Source organism: Dreissena polymorpha, unplaced genomic scaffold, assembly GCF_020536995.1.
Source record: "Dreissena polymorpha isolate Duluth1 unplaced genomic scaffold, UMN_Dpol_1.0 chrUn006, whole genome shotgun sequence".
Classification (NCBI taxonomy): Eukaryota; Metazoa; Mollusca; class Bivalvia; order Myida; family Dreissenidae; genus Dreissena; species Dreissena polymorpha.
The window spans coordinates 300,706-315,533 of NW_026273320.1; the positions used below are offsets into that span (position 1 = coordinate 300,706).

Here is a 14,828-nt window from a genome sequence, read left to right on the forward strand (position 1 = left end):
GGGGCATACAAATATATTTAATATCATAACCAAACCTTTCCAGCAATAAATTAACCTCTGCAAACAGTATCTTAATACTTATTCATCACAGGTAATGTGACACTTTTCTCTACGACTTAATCAGCATTGAAAAGTTTTACTAGCACAAATCTGTATAAATCAAAGAAAAACTTCCACAGTTTTTTAAACAGTATAATGTGTCACATGACATTTGTATGATATGCTGTAATTTCATGCCAAGTCACCCATAAACATTTTGTTTTCAACTAAAAACATACTAAGTGTATATAAATTGCCACAAAAAGGAAAAAAAAGATGAATTAATAACCAAACCAAATGAATAACCAGCAATAAATTTACCTTTTTAAACTGTAATATATTCTACGGATGATAGTAAATCACATGCTACATGTCAATGTGACAATTTTCTTGACAACTTAGGCAGCATTGAATATTTTATGTGTAAAAATCTGTTTAAATCACAGAAAAAGTACCAAATTAATGTTTGCAAACTAAGACTATTTAAGAACTTTGTGCTATTATTTCATGCTAAGACACAAGTTATTTTAGACTGCCACCCATAAACATTTTTTAACAGTTTTTAGGTAAAAATATTACATACTTCTATGTGAAAATTGTAATTCCACAAACAAAGCCAAAATGTTTAAGCTGCCCTGAGCAATTTGCGCTTGATGAGCTCTTGGTTAAAACTGTCCCACATTTAAAACTGTCCCACATTTAAAACTGTCCCGCATTTGTTTCAGATTCGCAAATTTTCGTTTTAGTTATGATATTTGTGAGGAAACAATATTACTGAACATTTACCATAGTCCAATATAGCCATTATATGTATCTTTTGAAGATTAGAAAACCTAAAAATTATAAAGCGTTGCAATGCGAAACAATTGAATAATTTTGAGAGTTCTGTTGTTGTCGTTTAAATTTACGAAACTACAAAGATTGCTTATATAAGGTATAAAATACTCAAACTGTGTATACCCGGCTGAATAGCCGAGAGGGCTAATGCATCTTTACTTCAGACTAACTCCAGGACTCCGGGGGTCACTGGTTCGAGCCCTGGTACTGGCTACTTTTTTTGGCTTTTTAAAATTTTATTCTTGATTTTTTACTGGAGCTTTTATGATCCAATGTTTACATTTATCAATATAAAGCATTTAATGACAAACTTCAAAATATGCCTAAATCTGATAAAAGGCCCCTTTAATGTTGAGTTCGGAACATGATAAGGACTTCAAGTTTCAATCAATCTTTACCCTGCACAGTTTGTATACTTGTAAAATCATGACCAGATTGAACCATTATCACCCCTTGTTTTTTAAAACTGAAATGTCTGTTGAAAAAGATAATTAGCATACAAAAAATATTATTAACACTTAGCAGATAAATTAAAGTAGAAACAGAAATATTTTAAACAATGTAAGGCATTAATTTGTTCACACAATTCTTTAAGAAAGAAGTAAGTAAAATAGTGTGCTTCTCAAAAACAGGTAAATATATTTATATGACATTACTTAATATATTATGTGTTTTAAACATCAATGCTGTAGATACCATCTCTGGTTAATTTTAAATGATAAGTCCATAAACTTTCACAATGTTTTTAGTATGGTTAATATGACTCACAATAATAAAAAAATAAATACAAGACAAAAAAACTGCGTAGGGAAAACAACTAAAACATTTCTACAGGTATTCTAAAATTTATCAATGAACATGTTGATGTGAAAGGATGAGCAAAATAGTACAATGTAACTCAAATCAATCTTAATTTCGTATTTTACTTTTGAAACTGCACATCACCAAGTGACCTGCACAGAAAGAAAGCAGTGCCGGGATATTTATTTCTCAAAATGTATTATCCCTCTATGAGAAGGGAGTTACATGCTATGGGGATTGTGAACACATATGAAACAGTCCAGTTTGTTATTTAAAAGAAAAATAATAGTACACTTCCCAACATCTAGACGGTACACTTCCCAACATCTAGACAGTACACTTCCCAACATCTAGACGGTAGATTTGTATGTGCATACAGTACACTTCCCAATATCTAGACAGTACACTTCCCAACATCTAGACAGTACACTTCCCAACATCTAGACGGTACACTTCCCAACATCTAGACGGTACACTTCCCAACATCTAGACGGTACACTTCCCAACATCTAGACAGTACACTTCCCAACATCTAGACGGTACACTTCCCAACATCTAGACGGTACACTTCCCAACATCTAGACGGTACACTTCCCAACATCTAGACAGTACACTTCCCAACATCTAGACAGTACACTTCCCAACATCTAGACGGTACACTTCCCAACATCTAGACAGTACACTTCCCAACATCTAGACGGTACACTTCCCAGCATCTAGACGGTACACTTCCCAACATCTAGACGGTACACTTCCCAACATCTAGACAGTACACTTCCCAACATCTAGACGGTACACTTCCCAACATCTAGACGGTACACTTCCCAACATCTAGACAGTACACTTCCCAACATCTAGACGGTACACTTCCCAACATCTAGACGGTACACTTCCCAACATCTAGACGGTACACTTCCCAACATCTAGACAGTACACTTCCCAACATCTAGACGGTACACTTCCCAACATCTAGACAGTACACTTCCCAACATCTAGACAGTACACTTCCCAACATCTAGACGGTACACTTCCCAACATCTAGACGGTAAATTTGTATGTGCATGTAGTATACACCAAATAGCTCGCTCATTTACTAATGGTAAGAAATTATCCTTTTTAGTTATTGAGAATTGTCTCACATAAATGAAATGAATTGCCCTCAAAATCTACCATACGGTTAATTTGTTTACCTGGTGTTACGGTTTGAGTGCCTCTACGACTCAGAAAGCTATGCCAGGGGCAATGTTAACTACTAACAGGGCGTTCCAAGCTGGACAGTTTGAAAATTAGATGACAGAAAAATATATGCCACCTCTCCTCTAGGCTAAGAGGTATGAGAAGGATCACTCAGACTCAAAAAATCAAGAGCAAGATATGCTCTAAAGTCTTTGCCTGCAAATCCTCTATGACAAGGAAAAGTCAAGTAATAAACCACTGCTAAAGACAGAAGCACTGGGCCAAATGGGGCATAACAATGGTGCAATGCTTTCCACTCCAATGATGGATAACAACAGATATGTGTGTGATGTCTGCAGAGACCCCCCTGGGCTGGTGGATTATCTAACTGATGACTTGACATGGTCCAACTAAAGCTTAGTACTGGAGATCAACAGTTTGATATCTTTGTGAAAGATCAGTCAGTATTGCACCAGGTCATTGCTAGGCCAAAACAGTTTGATATATCTATGATAGATCAGTCAGTATTGCACCAGGTCATTGCTAGCCCAAAAACAGTTTGATATCTTTGTGATAGATCAGTCAGTATTGCACCAGGTCATTGCTAGGCCAAACACAGTTTGTATATCTTTGTGATAGATCAGTCAGTATTGCACCAGGTCATTGCTATGCCAAACACAGTTTGATATCTTTGTGATAGATCAGTCAGTATTGCACCAGGTCATTGCTAGGCCAAACACAGTTTGATATCTTTGTGATAGATCAGTCAGTATTGCACAAGGTCATTGCTAGGCCAAACACAGTTTGATATCTTTGTGATAGATCAGTCAGTACTGCACCAGGTCATTGCTAGACCAACAACAGTTTCATATCTTTGTGAGAGATCAGTCAGTATTGCACCAGGTCATTGCTAGGCCAATCACAGTTTGATATCTTTGTGATAGATCAGTCAGTATTGCACCTGGTCATTGTTAGGCCAAAAACAGTTTGATATCTTTGTGAGATCAGTCAGTATTGCACCAGGTCATTGCTAGGCCAAAAATAGTTTGATATCTTTGTGATAGATCAGTCAGTATTGCACCAGGTCATTGCTAGGCCTAAAACAGTTTGATATCTTTGTGATAGATCAGTCAGTATTGCACCAGGTCATTGTTAGGCCAAAACAGTTTGATATCTTTGTGATAGATCAGTCAGTATTGCACCAGGTCATTGTTAGGCCAAAACAGTTTGATATCTTTGTGATAGATCAGTCAGTATTGCACTAGGTCATTGCTAGGCCTAAAACAGTTTGATATCTTTGTGATGTGTGTCCTTTTGTAGGCTATAGAATTCAGATATTACATCTGGTCTTGGAAATTACTTCAAATTCTCAGGTGAGCGTTATTGTTCACCATTACACTCTTTGTGCTCTTTTGCATATTGGTGAACTACTATTTCATATGCATCTAGCATGATTTAACCTATTCTTGGGAAACAGGGAATAATGTGCATTTCGCTTGACAAGTGTTATTTATATTACTTAAGTGTTTTCTATAAAACAAGTCTTTTGTAAATTGATAAGATTTTTTGCATTAAGACTCTTAAAGGGAACACAATTTGGTGGATACTTGTTTAAAACTACAGAAAATTTTGTTATTTTATAGCAGTATGAATGAGTTTATTCACTTAAACAAATAAACAAATGACATTTTTACATCAATATTTTAACATTTTACAAAGGTGTCCACCTAATAAACCTCCTACATCTAGCTAGACTCAGTCATTGTTCAGTTTTACCGTACCAATATGTGAAAAACATTAGATATGAGCATGTATATAAACATGCATTTTTTTCATTTGCAAATATTAAAAAAAAAAAAGAAGACCAGTACATGTTTCATATTTCTTGCATAAGAAAGGCTGTAAAATTATGTCATTGTTATTTATGCTTTCTACGCAATCTTAAATATACAATCATTTAGTCACAGGAAAACCATATATTCTATAAATAATGATGTTGTAATACAAAATTAAAAAATGTTGACACTATGTTTACTTACATATTGTATGAAAACATTCTATAAATATGCAACATATTCAAAACTATGAATCATGTGCTCTTAGGTTGGTCAATATTCATGTACACATTTTAATGGAAATCCACAATAAGAATTATAACTAATGAAAATCAATAAATCCCTATTGCATTCTAAGACAGAAAAGCTTGGTAACATGAATTTAAAAGTAAGATCATTCTATAAATCTAAAAGTGAACATAAATTGGTTCATACAATTATTTCTATATAAGATACACTTGTTTAACAATTGACCTTGTTTATTGTTTGTTTTGAGTGTTTCCATTAATTATAAGAAATTCTTAGCAAGAATTATCTGCCACAGTATGACCTCTTGTGTCATAACACATGACCATACCCGACGCAAACACATACAGCGTTCAATAAATAAGAGGGCCAATTGGCCAAAGGGTGCTTTATAGTTCACCTCAGTAATGCTTTCAATGTGATTTGCGAAGACAACTTATCAAGTAATTTTGTATGTAAAAACAACAACAATTCGGACTGACCATTTGATCCCCAAAAAGACACCAGATTTGTCTCCAAGGGAACGATTTTAACAAGCTTTGTAAGGGCCTTAATGATTATGATATCAAATATAAAGTTTTCAACTTCTGGGCCATGCGGTTTCAAAAAATAATATTTTTTGTTTTACCTTTTGACTAACATACTCAGATGATTCTAACAGTTTGAGCAATATTGAATGAGGATTACCAAAGGTATATTTCTGTGAAGTTTTGTGAAAATCTGTGCAGCAGTTAAGAAAATGCCATTTGAATGAAAAACTTACATACAACTAACAAAAGCTAACTTTGAGCACGAGATGATTTAACCATTATGCTATCAAAATTTTATAAAATTTGCCTAAAAAATAGCCATGTCATTTAAATATAATATTATTTAAGTATACAGTTAGGTCATAGAACTTATATTTCACTCACTTTGCCAAAAACTTGATGTGACACAGACATGGTGACCAAACAAGGGTAAATATCTTATGTGAGCTTTTTCATTATTTAAAAATTAAACAAAAGCTGAATTTTGCATTTTTTTCTTTGATTAAGTGGGCCTTTTAGCTTGTAACTTGGGACAAAGAATCATGTGTAATACATGTATACTGTCAACAACTGTTGATCATTTGCGCCATGCTACCAATTAAAACTCTATTTACTTGTAAATTAATGTCATAATTTTAAAATGCAGTCAAAGGGAGACAACCACAATTAAAATTCACAAACCTCACATTAAGCGTTTAAAACAATTGTTAAAGGTTTGCCATTAAACATCATTTAATTCAAATAATGTTCTTTTATTATTTATTTACATAAAGTTTTTGCATGTTAACCTGTAGTATCTCTTGAGGAAAAAAGCCAGAGCCGTCTATGCTGGCAGTCAAATAATTTGTTGCACTTAAAAGTTAAATATAAAATAAAACAATATATGGTTAAGAATTGCAAAGAAGTGTGTGTGTTTAATCCATGTCAATATATATTTTTGTGTGTTTAATCCATGTCAATATATATTTTTTCATGAACCATTGTCATCTGAAACAATTTATGCATGGAATATTTTTTTAAGAAAGAAATGTTCAACAGAGTTAACATACATTTCAACACTCAACCTTCAACAAATATTCCTGTTTGCTTGATGGTTTGATCAGTAAGGCGCTTTTCGAAAATGTATTTTCAATGGTAATAAAGATTGTAATTTCATAGGAAAACGTATATTACAAACGGCTTATAAAAAACAACAAACACACACTATGAACAAAAATAATTTTATTTCAAATTTATTGTACTGTACTATGTAAACCACTATTTCCACTTGTCAAAACATTTGAATACATAGCACACTTAAACATCTGTTTATTCTGCATATGGCTTTACATCATATAAAAACAAATCTTATTGGGGGCTAATTCTACTTGTTACCGTAAGTGCATTTTTATATCTGTGAAGTAACCAGACATATTAAGCTAAAATAAGATGTGTACTACTTCATAATAGTGCTATACTTACAGAATTGCATTCATAGATTTATGGGTATTCCAACATATTTCAAATCACAGACATTTGAGCACTCCAAATAAAAACAGAATTTGTGTACAGAACTCTGCTTAAAAACAAACAAACATATAACAATGTGAAGTCCTGCCACAACTTATCTTATTTAAACTGGTCCATCATATAAGCATACAAACATTTGAATTCAATAAGAGGTAATCATTTAGTATTAAAGGATTTTATGTTTTATGGTTTAACACATGCCACATGCCAACAAACTATTGTTGGTAATTGAATACTAAAATGCATATTTAGGACACTGCACATTGTTTAATCAAAACAGTACATTTAGGGACTTCTTATACTATAGAAAAACAACAATAACAACTGAACATCACTTTCTTAAAGCAAATTGCCTATTATAATTTCTTTAAAAAACAAAAAACATGTACAATCTACAAATACTGATAGCATTAAAATAAAGGCAAGTATTACAAAACATTACACTTTTACAAAGTGATTTTACCCTGCTACCAACTACTACCTTTGTTCTTCTATATTCATAAAAATGAGCCATGTCATGCAAACAGGATCTTATGTCCTATGGGATCTTATGTCCTATGGGATCTTATGTCATATGTAATCTTATGTCCTATGGGATCTTATGTCATATGGGATCTTATGTCATATGGGATCTTATGTCATATGTAATCTTATGCCATATGGGATCTTATGTCATATGGGATCTTATATCATATGGGATCTTATGTCATATGCTGCCAGCATGTTCGAGCAGTCCGATTGTTAGCTACACTGTCTGTTATGAAGTCACGCACGGTTTCGTGGTCTAAATAGGTGTCAGGGTAGATCCTGACCAGTGTGTGGGACTATATTATAATGATGTTTTTGAGTAATAATGTATTTACAATCTACCTTAACTTGAAATATAACAATTATGTGTGTAATACTGTGCAATAACAAATTAACGAGTATTGTTTGAAGATAAACTATTTAACTTTACAATTAACAAACAATTATAATACTGTAAAATATAGATAAAGATTCTAAAATAGGTAAATTAATCATCAATATTCATAGCAATAGATCAATAATACTTTTGAAATGAAAACATCTGCCTTAGATTTTTCATAAACAAATCAAATACATTTAAACTAGAATTAACAAACCAATATTACCTAGTAACTCAATATTTGGACTACAGAAAGAAAGCCATTAAATATGATTAATAAGACAAGTCAAAACTTTATTTAAACAATCAAATGCTTTGAAAAAAGAGGGACAAACGCATGGCATAAAGGGAAGTATTAAAATCAATTTCTTGGAATAAAATCTCTCTGGTCTAATTCCCAAAACACATGAAACAATAATAAAAGCTGATTTCTAATAAAAATCTCAAAAATTAAAAACGCACACATTATTGCCAGATACAAAGTTATTCTAATTAAAGTTTTACATTATTGTGATCTGTTAATAGTTTAATAATGTTACAAAAAACAGAAGCTATTTTCCTTGAGTCTTCTGTGGCTCAAGCGGAGTTTCCCGGATGCGAGGGTCTACATATCCTGCGCGGGTTGTGGTTTCCCAGCTGTTGTAGATGCTCTTTAACGGCACACTGTCCGTCTCTGGCTGGTGTCCAGGGAAGGCATTGGGATGAGGGGCTGATTAATAAATGAATGTAATTAAAACTAGAGTGAAAAAGAAGAATATTAGAAAAAAATATGGCTTATACGAATGAGATTTGTAATATTAAAATTAAGAAATGGCTCATGCAGAAGATTTGTTTTTTAATCCGTGTAATAATGTTTAAAATCAACACTGGCAGGTGAAACAATAAATCATTAGAGATTGTACAAGTGAAAACAAGTAACTGTCTCCTTATACATTGATGATATAAACGTTTAAATCAAACACATTTTATTTTGTATTAACAAAATTGATTAATTATTCAATTAGTGTATTTTCTACTTATGATATATAAACAGTCCAATTATGCAGAAAGGTGTTCTTTGTTGCATTAAGTTAACAAGAAAAAGAAAACATTTAATTACTTACCTTTTAAATGCTTCAATTCTTTTGGAACAGTGTATGGTTTGAAGTTGTAGCTTTGATCGTAAGTGCTTTCAAAGTAGTGGTTATGCTGAAATTAAAAATGATCCATGCCTGTAAAAAAAACATGCTTAATTCTTGTGCTTGAAGTATCATCCCAGATTAGCCTGTGCAGTCCAAACAGACTGATAACTTTCTGCCTTTATGGAATTCAGATTAGCCTGTGCAGTCCAAACAGACTGATAACTTTCTGCCTTTATGGAATTCAGATTAGCCTGTGCAGTCCAAACAGACTGATAACTTTCTGCCTTTATGGAATTAGCCTGTGCAGTCCAAACAGACTGATAACTTTCTGCTGGAATTTTTCACATCAATGAAGTCTCTTCTGAATGAAAATCTAGTCTAGAGGGAAAGTTTCATACATGATTTATCTAGTCTAGAGGGAAAGTTTCATACATGATTTATCTAGTCTAGAGGGAAAGTTTCATACATGATTTATCTAGTCTAGAGGGAAAGTTTCATACATGATTTATCTAGTCTAGAGGGAAAGTTTCATACATGATTTATCTAGTCTAGAGGGAAAGTTTCATACATGATTTATCTAGTCTAGAGGGAAAGTTTCATACATGATTTACATGTAATCTAGTCTAGAGGGAAAGTTTCATACATGATTTACATGTAATCTAGTCTAGAGGGAAAGTTTCATACATGATTTACATGTAATCTAGTCTAGAGGGAAAGTTTCATACATGATTTACATGTGCGGAATGCACAAGATAATCTGTGAGGATACGCTATGCAGCATGGTTTTCCCATTGTTTTTGGACATAACAACAAAATTTGGAAAATTTACTTTCTTTTGCTTTAAACAATATTAACAAATTTTAATTACAAAGCGTTGTTTAACAACAAAATTTGGAAAATTTACTTTCTTTTGCTTTAAACAATATTAACAAATTTTAATTACAAAGCGTTGTTCAATAACCAATAAAAAATAATAAAAAATATATATATAACAAGTGCATAATTATTCAAAATTTTTGCAAACTATAGTTAACAAGTCAATAATTAAATTAGGAAAATAAACATGACATTCGAATTTCGATTCTATCAAAGTTCACACAAAAAAGTTCAAGATATACCTGAGAAGGAAGCGGTTTAGCTTTTTCAACTATTTTATTATCAAATCTTTCCTCATTCCAGTTGCCAATCAGAGTGCAATTAGTGTAGGCTGTTTCCTTATTCGTACATCTCCATCCGAACTGATTAAATTTGGCTGCATCGGTTGAGTGAGTCCATACCTCCGCCAAGCCGCTAGCTCGGACCATGGACTGAAAAGAAGGATTGTTGTCTAAATGCGACATCTTGGCTGTAATTCGGATGTAAACATTCAAGATAGGTTAACCATAATTTCCGGTTTACTAAGCGCCCTTAGCAACAGCGAATGATGTGTAGCAGGGGAAGTAATTCTCACGTTACGAGTCCTTGATTTGTCTCAAGAGTTTCCTCCCATTGACTGTTGATTATTTTCATAAGTGATCATTGATGTAACGTCAAACTATTAAATGCTTTGGTAACGTATAGATCTGTGTATTATCATTAATAAATGATCAATAACGCATTGTTGATTATCTACGGATAAAATTTAAATAATCTCTCGGTGGTATTTTTATATAAAATAATTGTTTCTATGAATTTCTAATGATGAATTCATTTGGCTTTTAAAAACAATTTGAATATGACTAAAGAAATTTAATTACAAAAACAAAATAATATACATTTGGAGACTTTTTTAACGCAACACGTATCCAAATCAATGTAGCTCCCTTACTTTTGGACTGATTTTGTTGATATTTTGACAAAGAATAATTAAACACATAAGTAGTAATTTTTGTTAATTTAATTGAAATTGATTGACAAGAAAGAAATAAACTAAAAAAAATAAAAGCATCATTTCAAAAGTAATATTTTCAAAATCGTTCAACGCAAAATATTAAACATTGTGAAAAGTCACGAATATAACAAATTCGAGTGGCTAATTCCATGGGTGGCCTCCCGTGGCTGTAACAACGTGAGCACATCCTTTTTCTATTGAAGCCACACATTTGTTTCTAACACTGAATGGTGTTTCGCCACCTTTCCACGTGGGCCTACACTTGGTGGCTTTTCTATTGTAATTTCATTTAAACCAAGGACCTTAAAGAGTACACGTATTTTATAGGTCTTTGTTTAAACTTGAGTATCTCAGCTACAAATAAAGAGTTTGACTTAAAATTGTGCATGTGATCATTTGTGCCTACAGTGTGAGCAAGCACACGATACAATCATTTATCAATTCAGTAGTTCTTCTTGAACGCTCTGAGCTTTTATGGGTACATAAGTACAGCTCATCGACCCGGAGGGTCAATAGCTGGGAGTTGGATTATTGCAACTAATCCCTGACGATCGGACGCATATAGGGAAGGTAGCCTGCATATTGCGCGGTAGCGCTACGGAATATTCATGCGAGCCTTATTGTTTTTGTGTTGTTTTTTAAATATTTATTTTATGTTTTGTTGTGGTGTAAGATCCCACCTAGAGTGATGAAATCGATATCAAAATATAATTATATCGCGTTTTACCATTTCCACGTGCAAAAAGATTAAACGATATCTACCCAACGTGCTAAAGCATCCGATCGTCACGGATGAATGATTTTATCGCTAGTTTGCACAGATTGGTCACTGAGATATTCCATTTTAAAAAGTGTTGCGTTAGAAAGGTCTCCAAGAGTATACTTATAACTATAAATGATAAGAACAACATATATTTGAGTCTGAAAAACTGACTGCAATATAGAACACCGATTCTTGAAATTTTAGACTAGTAATATCCGAATTCGTTTAGCTAAATATTTATGATTTATTCATACCAGCTTTGTAACATAGTATTGCTATTTATTTAATTTGTCAACGTGTTCTGAATTGTTTGTCTTGTTAATGAAGTATGGCATATGCCAATAAACTTGACTTTACATCACTTTGTGACCCATTGTTTTCAGTTAGCTTGTCATTTTTTTGCAAACTCTTTGAAGATGTGTTATGATATGAATATCCTTTGCGGATATCTCAAATAAAAAATTCTATGCAATTGAGTGCTGCTGATTTTAAGTTAACAATTGGGTAAACTTAATGCACTGTGGCTATGTGACGTATGGTAAATTCAGTTATGATTGACATGTACAGGATAAATTGTAAAATATTAAAGGCAAAATTCACATGCAATAGTATGCAGCGTTGCAAACACGTGAGTCATGAATTGCGAGACAATTCATGCATCGCAAGTGGGTGTTTGGGATTTTATTAAATTATCAAACTTTTAACTTCTGTCGTGCACGAATTCAAAGTCCGCCCCCCCCCCCATGCTCGTATCATTATAAAAACGGTTGATGGATGAACTTGTCTGCGTGAGACATTTAACACAAAAAATGTCGATATAGATCTACCTTTTATTCAGAACAAACTTAAATTATCTTAAGATATGCTCTTTATTTCTAGGTGTTCGATCTCTACACTGAAATTTAATTGCAAGTATTTTATGCAACTACATGTACATGGTCGATACTTTTGACCTTTTTTCGATGTTGGTCATATTGTTCCAGAGAATACAGCCTATATAAAAGTATCACTAAACTCGTATCTCTAACGTCCTGTTTAGCAGACAAGTGCAAATGCTAAATACCGGTATCTATTATTTACTATAGTTCGACGACTTCTGAATAGTGTCTTTGACATTTAGAACTACCACAGCTGGTTGTATAAGTGGCCTCCATGCCGACTGCAGAAAATTGAGTACTTGTACCGCTAAAACCTTTCGCATTTATCAGCAATTTCACGAAGAAAAAAAACTCTTTACGTTTCTTGCAGGACATGATCACTGTTTCTTTTATTACAGCATCACGCGCGTGTCTGTTTGAGAGCCTGCTGCAATCACAGATTGCACGGAAACACAACATACATTTCGAACAAACTGCAGATTTTTACTGTCGTAGGATGTAACTTATAAGGAATGTGGTTCCGTTCCCGCGGAATACTGTAATGTCGTACAAATGGTGGTTGGTGTTTATCGATGTCATCACTATATCCGAGCGTATTTCACGTTCCTGTAGAATGCTTCATCGTTCGGTCCGCTAGTTCATATTGTGCAATTGGCGTCTTGTCCGAGTTTCAGTTGGTCGCGTTTGATAATAATTAATTTTAAACAAGAAATGTGTTTGTCAGAAACACTATGTCCCCTTGTACGCCTCTTTGATTTAGTTTTTTTACCTTTGACCTTGAAGGATGACCTTGACCTTTCACCACTCAAAATGTGCAGCTCCATGAGATACATATGCATGCCAAATATCAAGTTGCTATATCTTCAATATTGCAAAAGTTATTGCAAATGTTAAAGTTGGCGCAAACCAACCAACAGACCAACAGACAGGGCAAAAACAATATGTCCCGACAACGACCAATTTAGCGTTAAAATTCACTGGTACTTTTAAGTATGTTTACCGTACCCGGGGTACATGTAAGTAGTACCCGAGCCGACAATGGCCAATCGAGCGTTATCGTCAGTTAATGATGACCACCCTACTTAAATCTGTGGTAGGGGAGCATGGTCGTGTACATATTAACTAATTAACCAATACACCACATAAGAAGTAATGTGGTATTGCCGGAAATACCAATTCCATCAGAGACCTAATAGATAGTGTATATTAGCCCCTGAGCAACTAAACTTGCCCGTCCATCTATTAAAGTAGCAACCTATAAAGATTATAAAAACCTACCCTAACCCCCCCCCCCCCCCCTACCCTAAGCGAAAAGGGGGAGAAATACCCTTTAAATCTCGATCTACTGCAGATGAATGGGATGTCGATGAAAGAATGTTTAATGACTTACTAAATTAAGCGATCACTATGTTTCTATCTCAGGCTCGAGGAGTTTAAAATGTAGCCTGTTGGACTGTTGGCAATGTGGCAAATAAATCTGTATTTGAAAGCTATATTTAGAAATTGCGTGATTTAGATATTTGAACGTCATGCGCTGTGTACCCATTGATTCCAACTGCGAACTTTACCTTTGCCTACGCCCGATGGGAATTTACTCATTATGAATATACCTTAATTACTACAGTAAGTGCATTTTCAACTTGATTATAGAATACACATAAAAAACTCCGCTGCCGAAATGGTTTTGAAATGCTTTGTTGGATAAGGTTTTAAGTACGTTGGGCCCAAATAAAAAACACCGATTACGTGTTCCCATGTTATTTTTCTGCACACAGAATACGCGAAGTAAACAACATAGTTTTGACCTAAAAATAAAACGAATTACATTAATGTACCGAATCAGGGATATGAAAAACTTCTCATTTGCATATAGTTGTTTCTCTGCGTTTCGTATTCCTAATACGGACGGTGGGGCATGTCATGTGACATTACCCTCATTTTGATTGGTCGTAGTGGATTAATAGACGTAATTCTGTCCTAGATTAAGGTTAGCGTGGAAATCTAGCTGTATAAAACACCATGTTATTACTAGCGCACTGTGCAGTATTTTGATTGCAAACACTTATTGAAGCGACTTGTTTTCGATTGCATTGCTTGTAAATGCAATTTTTCTTTTTGTCTTTACAAAATTTGAAAACTTTGTGTTGGGAGAATCGGTTCAATGTTGACCTCATTCTAGCTAGAAAATAATTGGTTGATTAGAGGTTACTCCAGCCAATCGGAGTTAACGTCGATGTTGTCTATGTACCACGTGGTCGAAAAAACCAATTAGCGTTTCGATCCAGTTATCATTCAATAGGCCTCTTTAAATGGTAT

General features: G+C 33.7%; 1 protein-coding gene across 1 annotated transcript; it reads right to left on the reverse strand.

Moving 5' to 3' along the window:
• Positions 1-6,668: 6,668 nt before the first annotated feature.
• Positions 6,669-10,435, reverse strand: LOC127863355 (UPF0686 protein C11orf1 homolog). Its single transcript, XM_052402825.1, has 3 exons — positions 10,120-10,435; positions 8,984-9,068; positions 6,669-8,589 (listed from the first exon to the last, which is right to left on the reverse strand). The coding sequence occupies exons 1-3, from the start codon at positions 10,339-10,341 to the stop codon at positions 8,432-8,434; spliced, it is 465 nt and encodes a 154-aa protein (XP_052258785.1). The 5' UTR covers positions 10,342-10,435; the 3' UTR covers positions 6,669-8,431.
• Between the last annotated feature and the right edge of the window lie 4,393 nt (positions 10,436-14,828).

Excerpts from the sequence above, each read along its gene's own strand:
- LOC127863355 (XM_052402825.1), bottom strand. The coding sequence starts at position 10,341 with ATGTCGCATTTAGACAACAATCCTTCTTTTCAGTCCATGGTCCGAGCT. Across the intron at positions 9,069-10,119 it reads CTAAACCGCTTCCTTCTCAG|CATAACCACTACTTTGAAAG; the intron begins GTATATCTTGAA and ends TTTTAATTTCAG. Across the intron at positions 8,590-8,983 it reads AGAATTGAAGCATTTAAAAG|CCCCTCATCCCAATGCCTTC; the intron begins GTAAGTAATTAA and ends TTTATTAATCAG.